Below are 20,382 nucleotides of genomic sequence, written 5' to 3' on the forward strand. Positions count from 1 at the left end.
GCTCTCATGATAAAGACTAGGTCAGTATCTATCAGATTTAGGAACTTTTCAGATCAGTGTAATTTTAAAATTAAAAACGGAGGGATTAGAGTGCAGATAAAATGATATCTAACCTAAGTTTATTAACAATTTCACTAGTTACAATAGTTGTCAGCTATCCCATAATTTCACAAAAGCTCATTTTTACTTAAACAATTTGAGAAAACAGTCCTTCTCAATATAGAAAATTGCTATTGTCACTCCAACCTTGGTATATTATATTTTGCCCTTATATCAGTGAATATGTTTTACAAGTAAACTTTAAAGACATGTTAGTTTCCTGAGATACTAAAAAACTACTATGATAAAGTAGTTTTGAAAAACTAAACCCATGCATCCAAGAAAACTCAAACTTTGAAAAACTTTTCATGAGTATTCATTTTGGTAAACATATTTTAATCCACTAATACTTACAATGTCAGATGACTGAGTCCAGATTTAATCTTGAAAACATTCATAGCAGCAATAGAGAAACTGCCTAATTTATCATTACAATAAATGTGTTGAAGAAATGTTAAATCTAGCACACTTGACACTGGTGTATGCTGATTTTTTAAAAAATTTCTTTATAATAGATATGAACATGTGACATGATTACTAATTATAGCAAATTATATTAGCTTTCCAGTTACATAGTAATGTTAAATTTCTTTTTAAATATGCTTATTTAAAATAGTCTATTAAATAAAAATATTATTATATAGTATTGTTGATTATATACCAATTTATAGAAAATTGTATTGGTGCTTTGTGAATAATAACTTAACTTTAAGATATAAAGAATTTGAGAATCAAGAAGTACCCAAGACCTTGAAGTTATCAGACCTTCATACCAGTAACTTAAAATTTTCCGCGGTCACCCAAAACATCAGATAACAAGCTTTTCATATCTAAAATTCTAAGGCCTTGTTGAGATATTGCAAAGAATAAATGTTAAAATACACACATAGGCACACACGCACACAAACACATTTTTAGGGTTATGCTTGAGGGAGTAATGGGGCAACTGTGCAGCACTGGATAGTTGATTTTACTGGCTTAAATTGTTGTTTAGTCACTAAGTCGTGTCTTAAGTAGAGGTGTTCTGAATGTGCTTGCAGATAGAGGGAAGAAAGTCTGTAGAAAAGGGAGACTGAATATGCTTGAGAAAGGAGAATTGATGAGGCGTGATCCCCAGGGAAGAGGTGGGGATGGGCTCAAGATGATTGATAGAGGAAATGAGGGTAGCAGGGAGTAAGAGGATTGATTGAGGGGATAAATTGGTTCAGAATGAAGCCAGATGTTCAAAAAGCAAATGTTATTCACCTTACCCTTTTTGGTAATTTCCCTGTTAAAATGCCTTGATCAGAAACAAGGGGTCAGATTTTTCAGTAATCACCATCATTGGTAACCCACATACTACATTCCTCTCCTGTGTAGGTATTCTTGCTCTCTCTTAAAGAGTTCCCAAAATGAAAAATAGACTTACATTGTATTAGATTCTACATAATACCAGGCTCATTACTTATTAGGTGAGCATAGGAGGGCAGGTGGTAAGCTGGTCTACATGTAACTTGTAAAACAAGTTAAAAAATTCTGTACATTATACTTCACTGTGTCAGCTTCTATTTGCTATAATATAGCCATCAGCAAGGAGAGATATTTGTGTTAATAACATGTATAACAGTTATGTGCATTCCATATATTTCACTTGTTTCTTTCAAACTATTTTCCCAAAATCTTTAAAGAAGCATGGAAACATTATTTTTGTATAGAAAAAAATTTCTTGAAAAAAATCTCTTACATAAGTCAAAAGTTTGTTTTAATAAGTTCCTAACTACCTTGATGGCAGAAGCACATGTGAGAAGGGTCAGAGTTATGCAAAGGAGTTGCAATTAAATTTGTTTGTGAGTTGAGGTTGAAACTAAAAGCACTTTTGTAATGCCAGATTTTATTTTCACAATCTAGAAGTCTCTCCACTGGAAAGCCTGCTTTCTTAAACTGTATGTTTGACAGAGACCTCTGGTTCTTTGAACTGAATTTTAAATAATTAAATAATCAGAGCTGGTGACTTTAAATGATAAACTTTTATTCTGAATATACTGTTTTTGCACAAGATTTAACACAACATTTTCTGGGATTATAAATATTTTTATAACAGTAATATACAAATTTTTACAAAAATGTTTTTATCAGGCTAATTTCCACAAAAGTGTCAAGAGAACATAATAAAGGGGAGAAAGGATATATTGTTCACAAAGCCACTTGGCCTTTTTCATGGATGCACACTGAGCATTTCAGTAAAAGTATCCCTAATAGTAATGATCCAACAACATACAGCACAACAGAAAAGACAGCTCTGTCAGGTCACACTGTAGACTTAATTGGCATCTTTTCAAGACAGTATCCCATTAGTCTCAGAATTTCTTTGAGTTAATCTTGTGAATTAGAAATAAAGTAGATGAAACTGTTGGTAAAGATTTTCTAAGACTTTAACATTCTGGAATTTTTTCAAGAAATCAAGAAATTTCAAACCTTTGCTTTATTGATTCGCTCTTTACAGAAATGTACATGGAATAATAGCAGTATTAACATTCTATGCTATGGGAAAACAACACAGGTTCCAGATAATTGTAACATATTTGAAACTGTGAGAAGGTGAAACCATCATTCTACTGTATCCTCTGAGCCACAACATCCATTTTATTTCCCTAGGTCAGCCTCTTTACCTCTAGACACTTTAATGTCAACTAACATGATTAATGGAATAGTTCAGAGTTTAAATTAAGACATAGAATTTAAGCTTTGGTGGAGAGAAAGATTTAAATGAGATGTAAAATACAAAAGAGCATCAAATAAGCAAGTAACACTTGGGTTGCAAAGGTCACTTAAAAGGGATACTGCCTATTTGAACCCAGTAAGGCCAGTTTTAAAGTTAATAAAAGGAATATTATAGGAAAACTTACAAATGGCAGCAACACTGTCTAGATTTTTCCAAGTTAAGCAATAATGCCTCAAGCATTAGAAACATGAAAAAAGATCATACTAAAATCTTATTAGACCCAGGACCTAAAAATCTCTTCAGTCAAACTTGCTAACTATGTCATGTTAAAAACCTGTTACAAATATGGACCACGATTGGTGTTTGGCAGTAATGCTGGTTGTTCAAATGAAGAAAATATAAACAAATCATTAATGCAAAATCCATTCCTGTTATTCAACACCAATGCAAGACTTATTTTGTTTTAGTGAAAACTACACAGCGGCATGAGCATAGCGAAAAATTAGGTAAGCAAAAGGAGTTTAAAAGCTTTTTTCTTGATCTCTTGTATTTTTAGTCTTTGAAAATTAATATTATAACAGGCTGTGATTTAAGTTATTGTCCAACAATCAGAACTCAGAAAAATCCTAAAGTAAAAATAACAATTGGATGGAATGAGTGTTACGGTCTTTCAAAATGCATGAAGACTAGTATTAAGCATGAGAACAGTTTTTAGTCAGAGAGCATGTTCTTACTCAATTTATTAACATATATGTGGCTGTCATAATATATCTTTATAACAGAAAATAAAGGATCATGGCAAGACTCATGCACGTAAATATATTTTGATGGCAAATGAAATCAAATAGGACCCTGCCAGGAGATGCCAAGTTTCACTGTGAAGAATACAACAATATAGTTGATGAAAACATACTTCGGTGACATTAGCCATGAAAATATATTTAATAGATTTTAAAGATAATTTTAAGGTAGTCTGTTGTATGCTGGAAGCAATTTGCTTGTTTTAATGTGCGTCGTTTATGTACACAAGCTAACATAACTATATTTTGATATCCCCTTCTCAACACTTTCATGATTTAAAATAGTCTAGCAAAAGTTAACAATAAGTTTTAAATATTTAATTAACAAACAACATGATTTAAACATATTGTTACTAGAGTGAGAAGTTCCATATTTTTTAAATCACTTTGGTGTTTTCTAAAATGTCAATACCAGTTACAAATGAGACTACAAAATCACAACAATGTATTAGAAATGGTAACTGATGTCAACTCTTAGAACAATAGTTGGCAAAGTGATTCCATTTCCCTCTACCCCCGTTTTTAAATAAAAAAATATTTTAAATAAGGAAATGTACATAAGTGGTACCTAGGGTATATTAGTGGTGAAGGGAATTACAAATATATGCAAAGCTAAAAACAAAACAAATATATCTTTTAAACTATGCTAAAGAATTGGTTATATCTTTGATATATGAAGCATATTAAAGCATACTGGATAATGTTAATAAGATTTTTACTTAAAAATGATATATAAGAAAATTTCCAGCATAGACACATACCAGTTTCTGGTATGTTTGAAAAAAGAATATCTGCATACTTCCAGCCTTCAGCAGAATTATTCCCTATAATTGTTACACATTCATTGTTTTTATCCTTTCTTCAAATACTGTTTAACCCTGAAAATAATCTTTAAAAGCATAAATAAATTCTACCATATTACTCTATAATGAAATATCTGTTTTAATACACTAACCATTTTCACTAATGAGGCTGTATAAAAACAATTTTGATTATTCACAATCAAGTATTCATGTGCATACATAGAGATTCAAGGTTTCCTATTTGTTCAGATTATTGTAAAACCCTCATCAAACTGTATGGAAATTTTGGTCAAGTGCTCATATCATTTAAAATGGAGGCAAGAGAAGCAGCAGCGAATTTGGGATTGTACGTGCTACTATTCCAGCGAACAGAGAGGAAACCTAGCATGTCTCTTCACTGAGAACATATATGTACTCTTCAAAAAATAAATGTGTCAAATCTGATTTATGTACTTAAAATATCTGTACATAGATTTTCAGGCAAAAGCACGAATCTGTATAAAATCCATTAATTCCCATTTCACCAATCCAATCATTCAGCATTTACATTGCACAGTATATTCAGAGTAGTTTAAAGACATTTTAAAAGATGACTTAAGTGCATTACACTGCAAGGTTCAGATTCTTACATAACAATAATGTCACTCAGTTAACTTCTCAATGGACTATACTCTACAGTAAGAGAGAAACAAACCCAAAGTTAAAATAGCAGCAGCATCATGCAAAATACCCTTGGTAACCAAAGTTCATTTATCACAAGAAAAAACATTTCCCCTCCCCCCAACAAGCTTTTCTTAGAGCATTTTGAAGTATCTGGCTAGCACTACGGAACTTTACTGTGAACAAAAAGGACATTACATCGAAGCATTTATTAAGGGCTCACATTTATGAGGAAATATGTCACATATTGATTCTACCTTCAAGCACCTTTAATGTAATTTCTTACTTATTATTTTCAAACAACCAATTTATTATACCCACCAAAACTTGACCATCATTTGTGTTATATCTCTGGCAGAGAAGCCATTCTTCATAAGGCATTTTATTCATGGCATTTTTTTTTTTTGTAGAAAATAAGCCATTATTTCTATTTTGCCAGATTACACCAATGTTAATGCTTTCTCCCTCTGTTTCTCTCTATATATTTCCAATAACAACTACTCAAAGCAGGAAATAATTTTTAACAGAAGAATAAGTGAAGGGAATAAAGCAACTCTTTTCCCCAAGAGATTTTCTTGGTAAAAGAACAAGTCAAAATCAAGACAATTTGCATGATCCATAAACAACTGTGTGGGGAGCCCTTTAACATGTAATCACCAACAATGCAACAACAACTTTTGAAATTTTCCAATAGAGCATGTATAGAATTTTGCTTCGATGTTATACATAGATGATGCAGCATTCACACAAGTTGAAGGATCTGACACCCTGACATGCAGCCAGTGGGTGCCTTATGAGTCTTCGTCTTAGATGGATGCCATGGGGTGGGCCCAGCTAGTGGTCTGCTGAGTTCGCAGTTGACCCTATTTTAATGCAGTTGAGGGCTCCTGATTCAGCAGGGTCTGGAGTTTAATCTGCAGATTTGGTTTGAGAAGGTCATAACTGGTGGTGTCTGCTGCCAGATAAAAGCCAAAGTAATACACACTGGATGCCAATGATGGACCACAGGGAGGGGTTTAATCCAGAGACACCACCACAGTCGGTATAATCCTCCTGTTGGAAAGAAAAGGGAAAAGGAAACTCCTGAAAAATATTTAGTAAGACATCTTTCCAAGTACCCTATGTTAGTCCACTTCTGAACTCACCTTATAATGCTGCTTTGCTTTGAATCCAGATAAATTACATTGTCCTATATTTTACTATTCAACAATTTTGGATTAATCTATTTTCCCAGTACCATTTGAAGAATGCTTTACATTTTTAGTTGTAGAGTCTGATGATTATTAAAGGAAATACTTTAATAATAAATGCTGAGTTGAATGATATACCAATTTCTAAAGTAAAAAAAAAAACCCTTACTTTCACAGTGTTAAGCATCCTTTTATATTTATAAATATAAGATATAAAAATGTAACAGTCTGTTTTGTAATTCCAAAGAATTAAGATATTAGCAATTATGCTCTATAAGGCAAAGTTTGAGACTGGTAAAAGAAATAAATTTAAAAAATGAGCATTTATTTTCCATATCCAGTTTCAAAGGTTGTACATGTAGCCTCTGGACCTTCATCAAGAATTAAATGAACAATAATGTAGTTGAACCCTCAAGGAAGGACACTTTGAAAACATATCCAAAATAAAGAGCTAAGCTAGCAAGAGAGATTTGTTCTGTTTAGAGATACCAATTTGCTCATTTGGATCCCCCATTGTCTACTGGTGGATCATTAGATTCCTTGGTAACACAAAATTACTTTTATTCCTAGGTTCTGTATTCTGTAATATTTTTTGCATCCTTTGATTCCTTTATGAATTGCATTTAAAAAATATATCTTGAGGTAAAATGACTAGGTATAAGATAAGCTACAAGGATATATTATACAACATGAGGAATGTAGCAATGTTAATTTTATAACTATAAATTCGAGAAAAACCTTTAAAAATTGTGATTCACTATATTTTACACCCAGAACTTTAATATTATAGGTCAATTATACTTCAATTAAAAAAAAAAACAACTCCACAATCCCTCCAGAAACCCAGAAAATCCCTTATCTCACTATTTTCCTAAACATCTTTTAGGAATTCACTAATCCAAGGTTCATCTTCCAATAATCAGAATAACAGGTTATGAAAGAAAGTATATTTTACAGTCAGAAAAATTTTACACTCTGAGCTCCCAGACACTAAAACAATGGCTTTTTTTGCTCAGTAGAGTTTAATACAGTGCCTGTCACCGAGCATATACAATTTCTTCTTGAATTATATTTTAAGGCAGTAGAAGTCTGTTAAAGATAAATCTGAAGAAAAATAATCCATTAAAGAACATTTTGTTTTTCACATCTCAGAGGTGGGATTCCTGGATCATATAGTAATTCTATTTTTAATTTTTTGAGGAACCTCAATATTGTTTTCCAGAGTGGCTGCACCAATTTACACTCCCACCAACAATATGTAAAGACAGTCCAAATCCTTTTATCTATAGCATTGCCAGCATTTATCTCTTGTCATTTTGATAATAGCCATTCTAACAGGTGTGAGGCGATACTCGTGGTTTTGACTTGTATTGTTCTGATGTTTAGTGACATTAAGTATTTTTCATGTACTATTGGCCATCTGTATATCTTCTTTGTAAAAATGCTTATTGAGATCCTTTGCTAATTTTAAAATCAGATTATTTCTTTGATATTGAGTTATATGAGTTCTTTATAGATTTTGGATACTGGCCCCTTATCATGTACACAATTTGCAAACATTCCCTCCCATTCTGTGGGCTGCCTTCTAATTCTGTTGTTTTCCTTTGCTGTGCAGAAAATTTTAAGTTTGACGTTATCCCACTTTCTTCTTGTTGCCTTTGCTTTTCTATGGTGACAAGTCCAAACAGTCATTATCAAAACCAGTGCCAAGGAGATTACTCCCTGTATTTTCTCCTAGATTTATTATGGTTTCAGGTCTTTAAGTCATTAATCCATTTTGAGTTGATTTTTGTGAATGGTGTTAAGATAGTGGTCCAGTTTTATTCTTCTACACATGGCTGTTCAGTTTTCCTATTACTTCAGCTGTTTAATATAGTTTCAAATCAAGATGTATCATGCATCCAACTTTTCCCTTCAAGATTGCTTTGGATATTTGGGTCTTCTGTAGTTTCATATATATATTTTAGGATTGTTCTGTGAAAAATGTCATTGAAATTTTGATGGTGACTGCATGGAATTTATGAATTACTTTGGGTGGTACAGACATTTTAACAATTCTTCTAATCTATGAGCTCTGACCATCTTCCATTTATTTCTTTCATCTCTGTCTTATAGTTTTCAAAATATAGGTCTTTCACTTCCTTGGTTAAAATTATTCTTACTTATTTTATTCATTTTGATCCAATTCTAAGTGGAATTACTTTCTTAATTTCTCTGAGAGTTCATTATTATTATACAGAAATGGAAATGTTCTTTGTACAATAATTTTATATTTTGCATTTTTACTGAATTTATTAACTCAGTTTCTTGGTTGAGTCTTTAAGACCTTCTATATATAATATCATGTAGTCTATAAATAAAGACAGTTTTAATTCTTCCTTTTCAATTCTGATGTCTTTTATTTCTTCATGCCTATTTGCTCTGCCTAGCACTTTCAGTAATATGTTGAATAAAAGTAGAGTGGGCATCTATATCTTGTTCCTGATCTTAGAAGAAAAAGTTTTCATCTTTCACCGAGTATGTTAGCTGTGATCATATCATATATGGCCTTTATTATGTTGATACACATTCCCTTTATATCCACCATTTTGAGCATTATCATAAACAGGTGTTGAATTTTGTTGAACGCTTTTTCTGCATCTATTAAGATGATCATATGATTTTTAGCCTTCATTTTGCTAATGTGTGTATCACATCAATTGATTTTGTGGTTTGTGAATAATCACTGCATTTCAGGAACAAACCCCACTTGATCATGCTATATGACCCTTTTAAAGTATTATTGAATTAATTTGATAATGTTGAGGATTTTTTCATCTATTTTCATCAAGTATATTGACTTGCAATTTTCTTGTAGTGCCCTTGTCTGGTTTTGGAATCATGGTAATAAGACTGGCTTTGTAAAAATGAATTAGGAAGTATTCATTTCTCATTTTTTGGGAGTTTGGAAGGGACAGGTATTAATTGTTCTTTGAATGTTTGGGAGAATTCACAAGTGAGGCCATCTGTTTGTGGACTTTGTTGGAAGGTTTTTGATAACTGATTCAATCTTCTAACTAGTAACTGGTCTGTTTAGATTTTCTATTTCTCCATGAATGAGTCTTGACAGGTTGTATGTTTCTAAAAAATTATCCATTTCTTCTAGGTTGTTGGATTTGTTTGCAATTTTTAAATTGTATTATTATTTCTCCCTTTGTTAATATTTGCTTTATATATTTAGGTGCTCCTATGTTGGGTACATAAATATTTACAAATGCTTATATCCTTTTGTTAGATTGACTCCTTTATTATTATGTAATGATCATGACTGTCTCTTACTAGATTTGTATTAAAGCCTATTTTGTCTATGTATATACCTATCCCAGCTTTCTTCTGGGTTCGATTTGTATGGAATATCTTCTTCCATTTCAGTCTGTGAATGTCTGTAAAGTTGAAATGGGACTCTATAGTTATTATAAATATAACATGCTTATTTAAACCTCATAATATTTAGTGCTATATATGCAGTAAGTTATAACATCTTACTTATTTTGAGACTTCAGTTCAAATGCATTCTAAAACTCTACTCTTTCCTCCACGTTCTATGCTTTTGATTTAACAATTTACATATTTTTAGTCTGTGTAACCATTGATTGTTGTATGATAGTTATTTTTACTATATTTGTCCAGGTGATTAACCCAGTCATTACAATATTATATTATTCTGAATTTGACTATTTTTACCAGTGAGATTTATACTTTGATATGTTTTCCTATTATTAATTAGTGCTGTTTTGTTTCATATTAAAGGAGTGCCTTTAACATATCTTATAAGGTCAGTCTAGTGGTAATGAACTCCAGTGTTCACTTGTCTACAACTCTTTATCCTTCAAATTGGAAGGACGGTTTTACTAGATAAGAGTATTTTTGGTTGGTAGGTTTTCTTCTTTCGGTACTTTACATACAACATGCCACTCACATCAGGCCTGCACATTTTGGTGGATACTGGTAGCCTTAAATGTCTCTTTGTAAGTAACAAGATGTTTTTCTCGCTGCTTTTAAGGTTCTCTCCTTATCATTTACTTTAAAAATTTTTAATATTTATTTTATATTAGAATATAGTTGATACACATTGTCATGTCAGTTTCAAGTGTATGGCAAAGTGATTCATTTATACATAGACATATATCTACTTTTTGGGATTATTTTCTTATATAGCTTATTATAGAGATGCTGAGTGACGTTTCCTGTGGTTTACAGTAGATCCTTGTTGATTATCTATTGTAGGTATATTAGTGTGTGTATGTTAATCCCAATCCCAAAATGTATACCTCCCCTGACATTTCCCTTTTGGTAACCAGAAGTTTGTTTCTGAAGTCTGTGAATCTGTTCCTGTTTTGTAAATAAGTTCATTTGTACCATATTTTTAAATTCCACATATAAGTGATATCATATGCTATTTGTCTTTGTCTGTCACTTACTTCTAGTGTGATTATCTCTAAATCCATCCATGATGTTGCTGCAAATGGCAATATTTTGTTCTTTAATGGCCAAATAATATTCTGTTGCATACATGTACCACAGTTTCTTTATCCATTCCTCTCATGATTGACATGTAGGTTGCTTTCGTGTTCTGACTATTGTAGATAGTGTGGTGATGAACACTGGGGTGTATGTCTCTTTTCCAATTATAGTTTTCTCCAGATACAGGCCCAAGACTGGGAGTGCTAGATCATATGATAACTCTATTTTTAGCTTTTAAGGAACCTCCATATTGTTCTCCATAGTGGCTACATTTCCAGCAACAATGTAGAAGGGTCCCTTTCCCTGCACCCAGTGTTTATTGTTTGTGGACATTTTATGGCAGTTGTTCTGATTGGTGCAAGGCGATACCTCATTATAGTTTTTATTTCAATATCCCTAGTAATTAGTGAGGCTGAGCATCTTTTCATGTGCTTTTTGGCTATGTATGTTTTATTTATTTATAATTAGTTTTTATTAGTGTATAGTTGATTTGCAACATTGTTGGTTTTCTCTGGATAGCAAAGTGAATCAGTTATATGTGTGTGTGTGTGTGTATAGATAGATTCTTTTCCCATGTAGGTCATTACAGATTATTGAAAAGAGTTCACTGAGTGAACAGGTTTTTATAAATTATTATGAGTAATTTATATTTATATAAATTGTTACATAATATAATAATTATATAATAATAATTATAACAAGTGTAAATTATTTTATATACAGTAGTCTGTATACATTATTCCCAATCTCCTCATTCACCCCTCCTGACCCCCTTCTCCCCCTTAATAACCATGTTTGTTTTCTATATCTGTAACTCTATTTTTGTTTTCTAAATAGGTTCATTTGTGCCACTTTCTTAGATCCCACATATCATCTGTATGTCTTTGGAGAAATTTAGATCTTCTGTCCATTTTTGATTGGATTGTTTTTTGATATTGAGCTGCATGACCTATTTGCATGTTTTGGAGGGTAATCCCTAGACAGTCAATTCATTTGCAAGTATTTTCTCCCATTGTGTGGACTGTCTTCTCATTTTGTTTATGATTTCCTTTGCCATGAAAAAACTCTTGAGTTTAATTAGGTTCTATTTGTTTTCATTTGCATTACTCTAGGAGGCTGATCCAAAAAGATAGTGTGACTTATGTCAAAGAGTATTCTGCTTGTGTTTTCCTCTAAGAGTTTTATAGTATCTGGTTTTACAATTAGGTCTTAATCCATTTTGAGTCTATTTTTGTGTATGGTATTAGAGAATGTTCTAGTTTCTTTCTTTCACATGTATCTGCACAGTGTTCCCAGCACCACTTGTTGAAGAGACTGTCTTTTCTTCATCATAGATTTACCAGAGATTGTCTTGCCACCTTTGTCATAGATTTACTCTTGATAATTTAGAGACCCATACAAAGACACAGTAATTAAAATATATTTGAAATAAAACACTGTAAATTTAAGGTGTACATGTTAATTAGATAATTTATGTACTGTAATATAATTGCCATTGTAGTGATAATTAGCACCTCTATCGTATTACATAACTGTCTTTTTTTTTAGTAGTTAGAATAATTCATTTATTAGTCTCTCAGCAAGTTTGATGACTATAGTAGTTTTGTATATTCAGGGTACTGTGCATTAGCTCTCTAGAGCTTATTTACTACTTGTTCTAAGATTGTACCCTTGAACAACATCTGTCTTATCCTCTACCCCCAATTCCATGGTAAGCACCATTTATTCTGTTTTTATGAGTTTGGCTTTTTAGATTTTACACACAGTACTTGTTTTTCTTATTTAGCATAATATGCCCAAAGTCCACCCATGTTGCTGCAGATGGCAGTTTGCAGTTTCTCATGACTGAAAAACATAATACTGTGTGCCTATATGCACATATAAGCATAAATTCCACCTCTTGTTTATCTGTTCACTGGTTTACAGACATCTAGGTTATCCTCATAACTTCTTGACCATTGTGAATAATGCTACAATCAATGTGGACTAGGTTATTGCCTCAAAATCCTGTTTTCATGTTTTTTTCATATATACCCAGAAATAGAATTGATTGATCATAATGGTAGATTTATTTTTATTTGAGGAACCTCCATATTGGTAGCAACAATTTACATTTCAACCAGCAGTATATAAATGTTCCCTTTTATTCATATCTCACCAATACCTGTTATCTCTCATCTTCTTGATGATATCCATTCCAACAGGTGTGAGATGACAGCTCACTATATGCTTGTGTTTCTTGAAAAAAGGTCTGTTTAGTTTTTCTGCCTGTTTGTTAGTTATTTTGTTTTTGAGTTTGATGAGTTTTTTATCTATTTTGGATTTTGGATATAAAACCTCTTATCTGACACATGGTTTGCAAACTTTTTCTTGGAATATGTTGCTTTTTCATCTGGTCAGTTGTTGCTTTTGCTGTGGAGAAGCATTCGAGTTTGATGTAGTCCCATTTGCTTATTTTTGCTTTTACTATATGTACTTTTGGTATTATGTCCAAAAATCATTGCCAATAACAATGTTGAGGAGCTTCCTACGTTTCTACTAAGTTTTATAGATATTAGGCTTTATGTTTAAATCTGTTATCCATTTTGAGTTAATTTTTGTGAATGGTGTTAAGATAGGGGTCCAATTTCATTGTTTTGCATGTGTTTATCATATCTCCCCATCATCATTTGTCAATCAGGCTATTATATCCCATTGGGTGTTCTTAGCTCCATGATCAAATATTAGTTGACAGTGTATGCAGGGACTTAATTCTGGGCTCTGTTCTGTTGGTCTCTGTCCATTTTTATGCCACCATACCTTTTAAAATAATGTATTATTACTGTAGCTTTGTAGTACAGTCAAAAACAGGACATATGACACCTCTTACTTTTTCTGAGAAATGCTTTCACTATTTGCAGACTTTGTCATTTCATATAAATTTTGAGATTTTTTTTTTCTATTTCTGTAAAGAATGCCATTGGTATTTTGATGGAGATTGTGTTGAATCTACAGTTGACTTTGAGTAGTATAGATATTGTATCAATTCTTATGATCAGTTAACATGGGAAGTTTGTGTTGGCTTCAGTTCCTTTCAGGAAAGTCTTCTAGTTTTAATTTAATAGAGAACTTTCGTTTTGTTGGTTAAAGTTATTTCCAGATATTTCATTGTTTTTGATGGTATTGTGAATGTGACAGTTTTTGATGCTTCATCTTTAGTATACAGAAATACAACTGATTTTTATATGTTGACTTTAGAGCCTGAAATTGAATAAAATTGTTGATTAGTGACAGCAGTTTTTGGCAGCAGTTTTTATATACAGAATCATATCATGTGCACATAATGACAGTTTTACCTCTTCCTTACTTGGTTTGGGTGTTATTTGGATACCTCTTATCTGTAACTCTCTAGGCTTCCTAGATTTGGATAGCTGTTTCTTTTCTCAGGTTGGGAAAGTTTTCAATCATTTCTTCAGTTTTCTACCTGTGTCTGCCTTCTTTTCCTTCTGGGACACTAGAATGTGAATTTCAGTCTACTTGATGTGTCTCATAAGTTGCTTTAGCTATCTATCTTCACTTTCTTTATTCTTTTGGTTCCTGATGGAATGAATCACTGCTCTGTCTGTGAGTTTACTGATACTTTCTTCCACTTCATCTAGTCTGCTATTTGAACTCCTTTCTATTGGCCTTTTCAGTATAGTTACTGTATTCGTCAGCTCTGTGACATTTGTTTGGTACTTTCTTGTATATTCTTTGCTGAAATTCTCAGTTCATGCATTCTTCTCCTGATATGGTGACTTTTTATGACCATATTTTGAACTCTTCCTCATATCAGTCACTCTTCTCTGTATCATTAAGGTCTGTTTGTGGAGTTCTTTTTCTTTTAAAACATATTTTTCTGTTTCTTCACTTTCCTTGACACCCTGTGTTGTGGTTTTCCCTTTGGATCCTAGTAGTTGAGGGTGTGCTAACATCTGTCAGTGTCCCAGTGGGGGAGATCTCAGTCAGCACCGGAAACAGGCTGATTGGAGGCTGGATCCTCAGGCAGCAGCTTCCAAAGTATGCGAAAACACCTCTTTCAGGGAAAGACTGAGGGATGGGCACTTCTGTCTGCTCCCTCTGTGCTGAATTCTGAGGGGATAGGCATTTAAGAACTATTTGTTTGCTATGGTTCTAGGTCCTTTGGTGGATGTGAACGTGAGCCCTGCTGGCTCTCAGAGCCAAGTGACAAAAGGGTGTGTCCTTTGGGAAGCTACCTCAAAAGCCAAGGTGCCAGATGGGATCACAAGCTTCTTTTAGGAAGATACACTGACCTGGAGTGAATCGGAGGGTCAATGGGCATGGTCTACCCCTTCGCCTGTCTCCAGGGAGTCTTGAAGTAAGTCCCTAAATGTGAGCTAAACTAGAAGCCTTCAGTTCAGTCACTCAGTCATGTCTGACTCTTTGCGACCCCATGAATTGCAGCACGCCAGGCCTCCCTGTCCATCACCAACGCCTGGAGTCTACTCAAACTCATGTCCATCGAGTCAGTGATGCCATCCAGCCATCTCATCCTCTGTCATCCCCTCCTCCTCCTGCCCCCAATCCCTCCCAGCATCAGGGTCTTTTCCAATGAGGCAACTCTTCGCATGAGGTGGCCAAAGTACTGGAGTTTCAGCTTCAGCATCAGTCCTTCCAATGAACACCCAGGACTGATCTCCTTTAGGATGGACTAGTTGGATCTCCTTGTAGTCCAAGGGACTCTCAAGAGTCTTCTCCAACACCACAGTTCAAAAGCATCAATTCTTCGGTGCTCAGCTTTCTTCACAGTCCAACTCTCACATCCATACATGACCACTGGAAAAACCATAGCCTTGACTAGACGGACCTTTGTTGGCAAAGTAATGTCTCTGCTTTTTAATATGCTGTCTAGGTTGGTCATAATTTTCCTTCCAAGGAGTAAGCGTCTTTTAATTTCATGGCTGCAATCACCATCTGCAGTGATTTTGGAGCCCAAAAAGATAAAGTCTGCCACTGTTTCCACTGTCTCCCCATCTATTTCCCATGAGGTGATGGGACCGGATGCCATGATCTTAGTTTTCTGAATGTTAAGCTTTAAGCCAATTTTTTCACTCTCCTCTTTCACTTTCATCAGCCTTACTTACAGGCAAATCTTTTAAAATATGCAAATAGCCTCTCTAAGGGAAAGGTTGGGAGAAGTGCATTTCTCTCTGCTCCCTCTTCTGAACTTTGAAAGGAGAGCCACAGGGAGTCCTTGCAAATCTGTTAAAAATTGTTTCTTTGTAGCTATAGTCTTGTCTGTCTTATGGACACAAGGCCCATTAGGCTTTCAAAGCTAGAAGTTTTGGGGCCCATCCCTCAGGTTAGAGTCTTAAAAGTTGGGGTGCAGAGAAGTTAGTTGTTGTATATATATACATTGATTCCATTGCTCAGCCATAAAAAGAAAACTGAGTAAATCAGAAAGAGGAAAACAATGATCTTATATTGATGCATATATGAACCCGTTTTCAGGGCAGAAATAGAGACGCAGATGTAGAGAATGGACTTGAGGATACAATGGAGGAAGGAGAAGGGGGGATGAATTGAGAGAGCAGCAGCGACATATACAGTATTATGTGTACAACAGAGAACTGACGGGAAGCTCTGCCCGGTGCCCTGCGGTGACCTAGACAGTGAGGCGGGCACAGGGCTGAGGGAGGCTTGAGAGGGAGGCAGCGCTATGTGTATATTTATGGCTGATTCATGTTGTTGCACAGGAGGAACTAACAACACTGTAAAGCAATTATCCTCCAATTAAAAATAATTTTAAAAATTAAAAAAAAAATTGGGATGTTAGAAGTTCAACCTAAACCCTGCACTGCTCAGGTCGAAGCTGGAAGCTGTGAGTTCCTTTCTAATTGTATGTTGCTGTGCCAGGTGTGTGGTTTATGGAGACAAAGTTCCTCAGCTTTTCCTATTCATTTGCATGTGTATTACATTCACTCAGCTCATAGGAGTTGCTCATCTACTTTCTACATTTCTCTCAGAGGGTATTGCTCTCTTCATAGCTGTAGGTTTGGTAGGTCTGTGGGTTAAGGGTGAGTTTTAAGTCTCCTCTGTCACCATCTTGGGCCAGAAACTCAGTAACTCACGCTTCTAAACCTTTACCCCTGAATGCGCCTCTGAGCTCCATATGCATTGAGCACTATCACCTCTCTTTTTGATTCTCAGAAACATCTTAAACTTGCCCCTAAATATTATTTTTCTGAATGATATTTCTAGGAGTAATGAAGCAGGTCAAAGACAACAGATCATCTGTGAGTCTTCCTTTCTTCAAATCTAATCTATTAGCCTGTCCTCTTAACTCTAGTTTCAAAATATATTCCCAGACCTACTACTTACTATGTCATGTCCAGGTTACTGTTACTTCTGGCCTACCCTCTTGCAAAAGCTGCCTCCCTTGACTCTCTGCTTCCATTCTTGCTCTGTAACAATTTCCTCTCCAAAAAGCAGCCTTCTTAAAACCAAACCCTTTCACGCCCTTCTTGAAATTTCTCAGAACCAAATCCAAATTTCTTATAAAGGCCTACAAAGCCTTATGTGGTGTGCAGCTTGGCTGCCTCTCCATCTTCATCTTCCTCTATTCCTGCCCGCTTCACATTGCTCCAATAACACTAACTTTCTCTGCAACAGATAAAGGTATTTGTTATCTTAGGACCTTTGCATTTCCTTTTCTCTTTGTTCAAATACCCTTCCCTCTACGTAGATTAACCAGGTGAAAAAACAGGATGCTGAATTGCATGTGAATTTGAGATAAAAAATTACATTTTAGTATAAATGTATCTTAAATATCTCAGGCATATAACAGTGGCCTGACACGTAGTAGGTGTACTGCAAGGACTTGGTAAATGAGTACTCGTACTCAAATAAAGCAGTGGTTGTTTGATTAGTTAGGAACACTACAAACATAAAATACTAACTTAAAGGCTTAATTGTCACTTCACTAGGAGAGCTTCCCAGTTCTGGTTAAGTATTAATTTGATAGACTACAAAATAAGCAAACATACAAGACTCATTGATGTATTAATGCAGAATACATCTGTATGTCCTAGAAATGTTATAGAAAGAAAAATATTCTTTCTGGCTCTGCTTCCATTGTTTTTATTTTTATATTTCCAATGTTTTTTTGAGGGGGGGTTAATTTCCTCTGCGTGATGATGAGCTATGTCTGTTTCAGTCTGGGAGGTGGTAGTTCAGATAACTTATTTGGAGTCCCTGAAGTCTGCATGTTGATCCACACTGAAAAATCTGTCCCTTCAGTTTCCTGATCATGTTTTCTCAAATGTTTTGCATGGGCAACCACATATACCAAGACTTGAAATTATTATATGAAAATAAATTATGAGATACGTTCTAAAAACATTCTAAATCACAAATGCATAGATGTGGGAGAAACCTCAGCATATTTTTTTTTCTATTTTAAAGAGACCAAAATCCCACTAACACCATAACCAGATAAATCAGTCTGATTTTTAAAGGTTAGTGGAGTAGATAACAGACTGGTACCTTGTTTCAGCTTTAAACAGTAAAGGAATAGAGTGCCAAAATTATTTACATATATTTTAAGATATGAAAGAGTAATTTTAATTGCCTTCTAGGGATCTGTCTCAAAATACTCTTAGTAAAGATAACAACTAAGAATCCCTCATTCTTTTTTTTTTTTTTTCTGTCCCATTACTACTCAAGGAAAAAAAAACATCTAAACCATGCTCTTGCCCTGAAGCTTACTTTTTAAGACCAGATATACCAGTAAGTAAAACTCTCTCCATTTTTCTCTTGTTAGACAAGTATTACTTAACTCTTACTCTTCCTTTCTTTCCCCACCCCGAACCTGGGGTGACTGACTAATCGCAAACAGTAAGAGCTCACTGTGAGTGTATACTTGATAGTGTCCGACTCTTTGCAACACTATGGATTGCAGCCTGCCAGGCTCCTCTGTCCATGGGATTTTCCTGGCAAGAAAACTGGAGTGGCTTCCCATTTCCTCCTCCAGGGAGTAAGAGCTCAAATCATCGGTAAAAAGCATCCACCAAATAATAACTGACTCTGGAATTTAGATAGGTCTATACTTACATCACCCACAGCAGCTTCAAAGAAAATGCATATTTAAAATTATTTACGCAGGTAGATACTACACATAACTCTCTTAATATGAATAAGATCCCTAACAAAGCATTTCCTACATAGCACCTTAATACACTTACCACATTCAATCATGAGGTAGGTAGGCTTAATGTATGTGTATGTATACACACACATTTATTCTACATATTCATTTTTCGTGTTGTCAATAACATGTATTTACCAATTATGTTTGCATAAAATAATGAACTTCCTCAATAGTACGTTACTGATTTGCTTTGATTTTCTTTGCCACTTAAATCTTCAAAGCATTATTTTATTATCCCAGAACATTTTGACACTCCCTCTGCTATTCCACTTTCCTCTCCTTCTGATGAGCTCACTCTTCAGGAATGGCCACATCTCCATCTAGTGGTTTCCTAACCAAAGACTACCTGGACAGCAATGAAGAAAGAACATAACAAATGCTGTCTAGTTAAACATTCAGGATTTCAAAACATCAAAAAAGAATAGAAAATGTAATGGAACTCTGACTATAAACTCAGGCCCTGAAATATCTATTCAGTCGTACTGAGTATGTAATTCAGAAATTTGTCAGAGAATAACAAATAATGATAATCCTAGCCTAGATAATGTAAATAATATTAAGTAAAATTAACTTAGAAATTAGAAGCACTTAGTGATACCAAAATATTTCACTAAGAACATCAATATCTAAGAAATGCTGTTTAGACAATATCCATTTACATAGGAAGGGAAAAATTAGGATAATGAGCTTAGAAGGTACTGAATAATGCTTGTTAAAACTGAAATATTTCATTACTTTTATGTTAGCAACTTTTGAAACAAAACTTATGACCGTCTTTAATAATTGTCCTTAGGGTACTTCTCTTAAGTAAAAGTAAGACATCATGAAGAATGTATACTTTTTTTCTACATTGACTTAAACTTTAGTAAAATCTTAAGAAACATTTCCAGGCAAGAATACTGGAGTGGGGTGCCATTCCCTTCTCCAGGGGATCTTCCCAGAAGAGACATTACTAATTTTTAACTAAATACAGGAAACTGATATTCTCTATTCAGGATTAGAAACATGTAATTTTGAACGTTGTTATTTACAAAACATTACTACTGGCATTTTAATAACCTGGTTTCAGGATATTTATTGTAGTGGATTTAGGGATATGGATTACTTTTTAAAATTTCAAGCCAAACACAAAAACAAAGAAAAATTAGAGAAAGTGACTGACCATCCACACCACATGAAAACTTGCAGTAAAATGAAGATAGGAGCTGACATCATGGTACAGGCACGACTCGTTGTGCATATAAGTTGATCCTATTAATAACGGGCAAAGTAGCAATACAGGAAAAGGAAAGAAAACACAGAAAAGAAGACATACAAGATGAGATTTCATGCAATTTGCTGGCAGTCAGCAGTTTACGTGAGCCTCCACTCAGAGCAGATTCACAGTGACCATTGCAAATAAGCATTACCAAAATATTCCAGTGCTAAAAAAACACAA

At 34.1% G+C, this 20,382-nt stretch overlaps 1 protein-coding gene across 7 annotated transcripts in view; it reads right to left on the reverse strand.

The window, feature by feature from the left end:
- Window positions 1-2,086: 2,086 nt before the first annotated feature.
- CACNA2D1 (calcium voltage-gated channel auxiliary subunit alpha2delta 1) overlaps window positions 2,087-20,382 on the reverse strand; it is a 510,209-nt gene continuing 491,913 nt past the window's right edge. For all 7 annotated transcript variants that reach the window (XM_020884065.2, XM_020884063.2, XM_020884064.2 and 4 more), the window contains one exon: window positions 2,087-6,116. In XM_020884065.2, the coding sequence (XP_020739724.1) occupies window positions 6,000-6,116 (117 nt within the window). In that variant the 3' untranslated portion in view covers window positions 2,087-5,999. The remainder of the gene's footprint in view (window positions 6,117-20,382) is intronic.

Source organism: Odocoileus virginianus, chromosome 1, assembly GCF_023699985.2.
Source record: "Odocoileus virginianus isolate 20LAN1187 ecotype Illinois chromosome 1, Ovbor_1.2, whole genome shotgun sequence".
Classification (NCBI taxonomy): domain Eukaryota; kingdom Metazoa; phylum Chordata; class Mammalia; order Artiodactyla; family Cervidae; genus Odocoileus; species Odocoileus virginianus.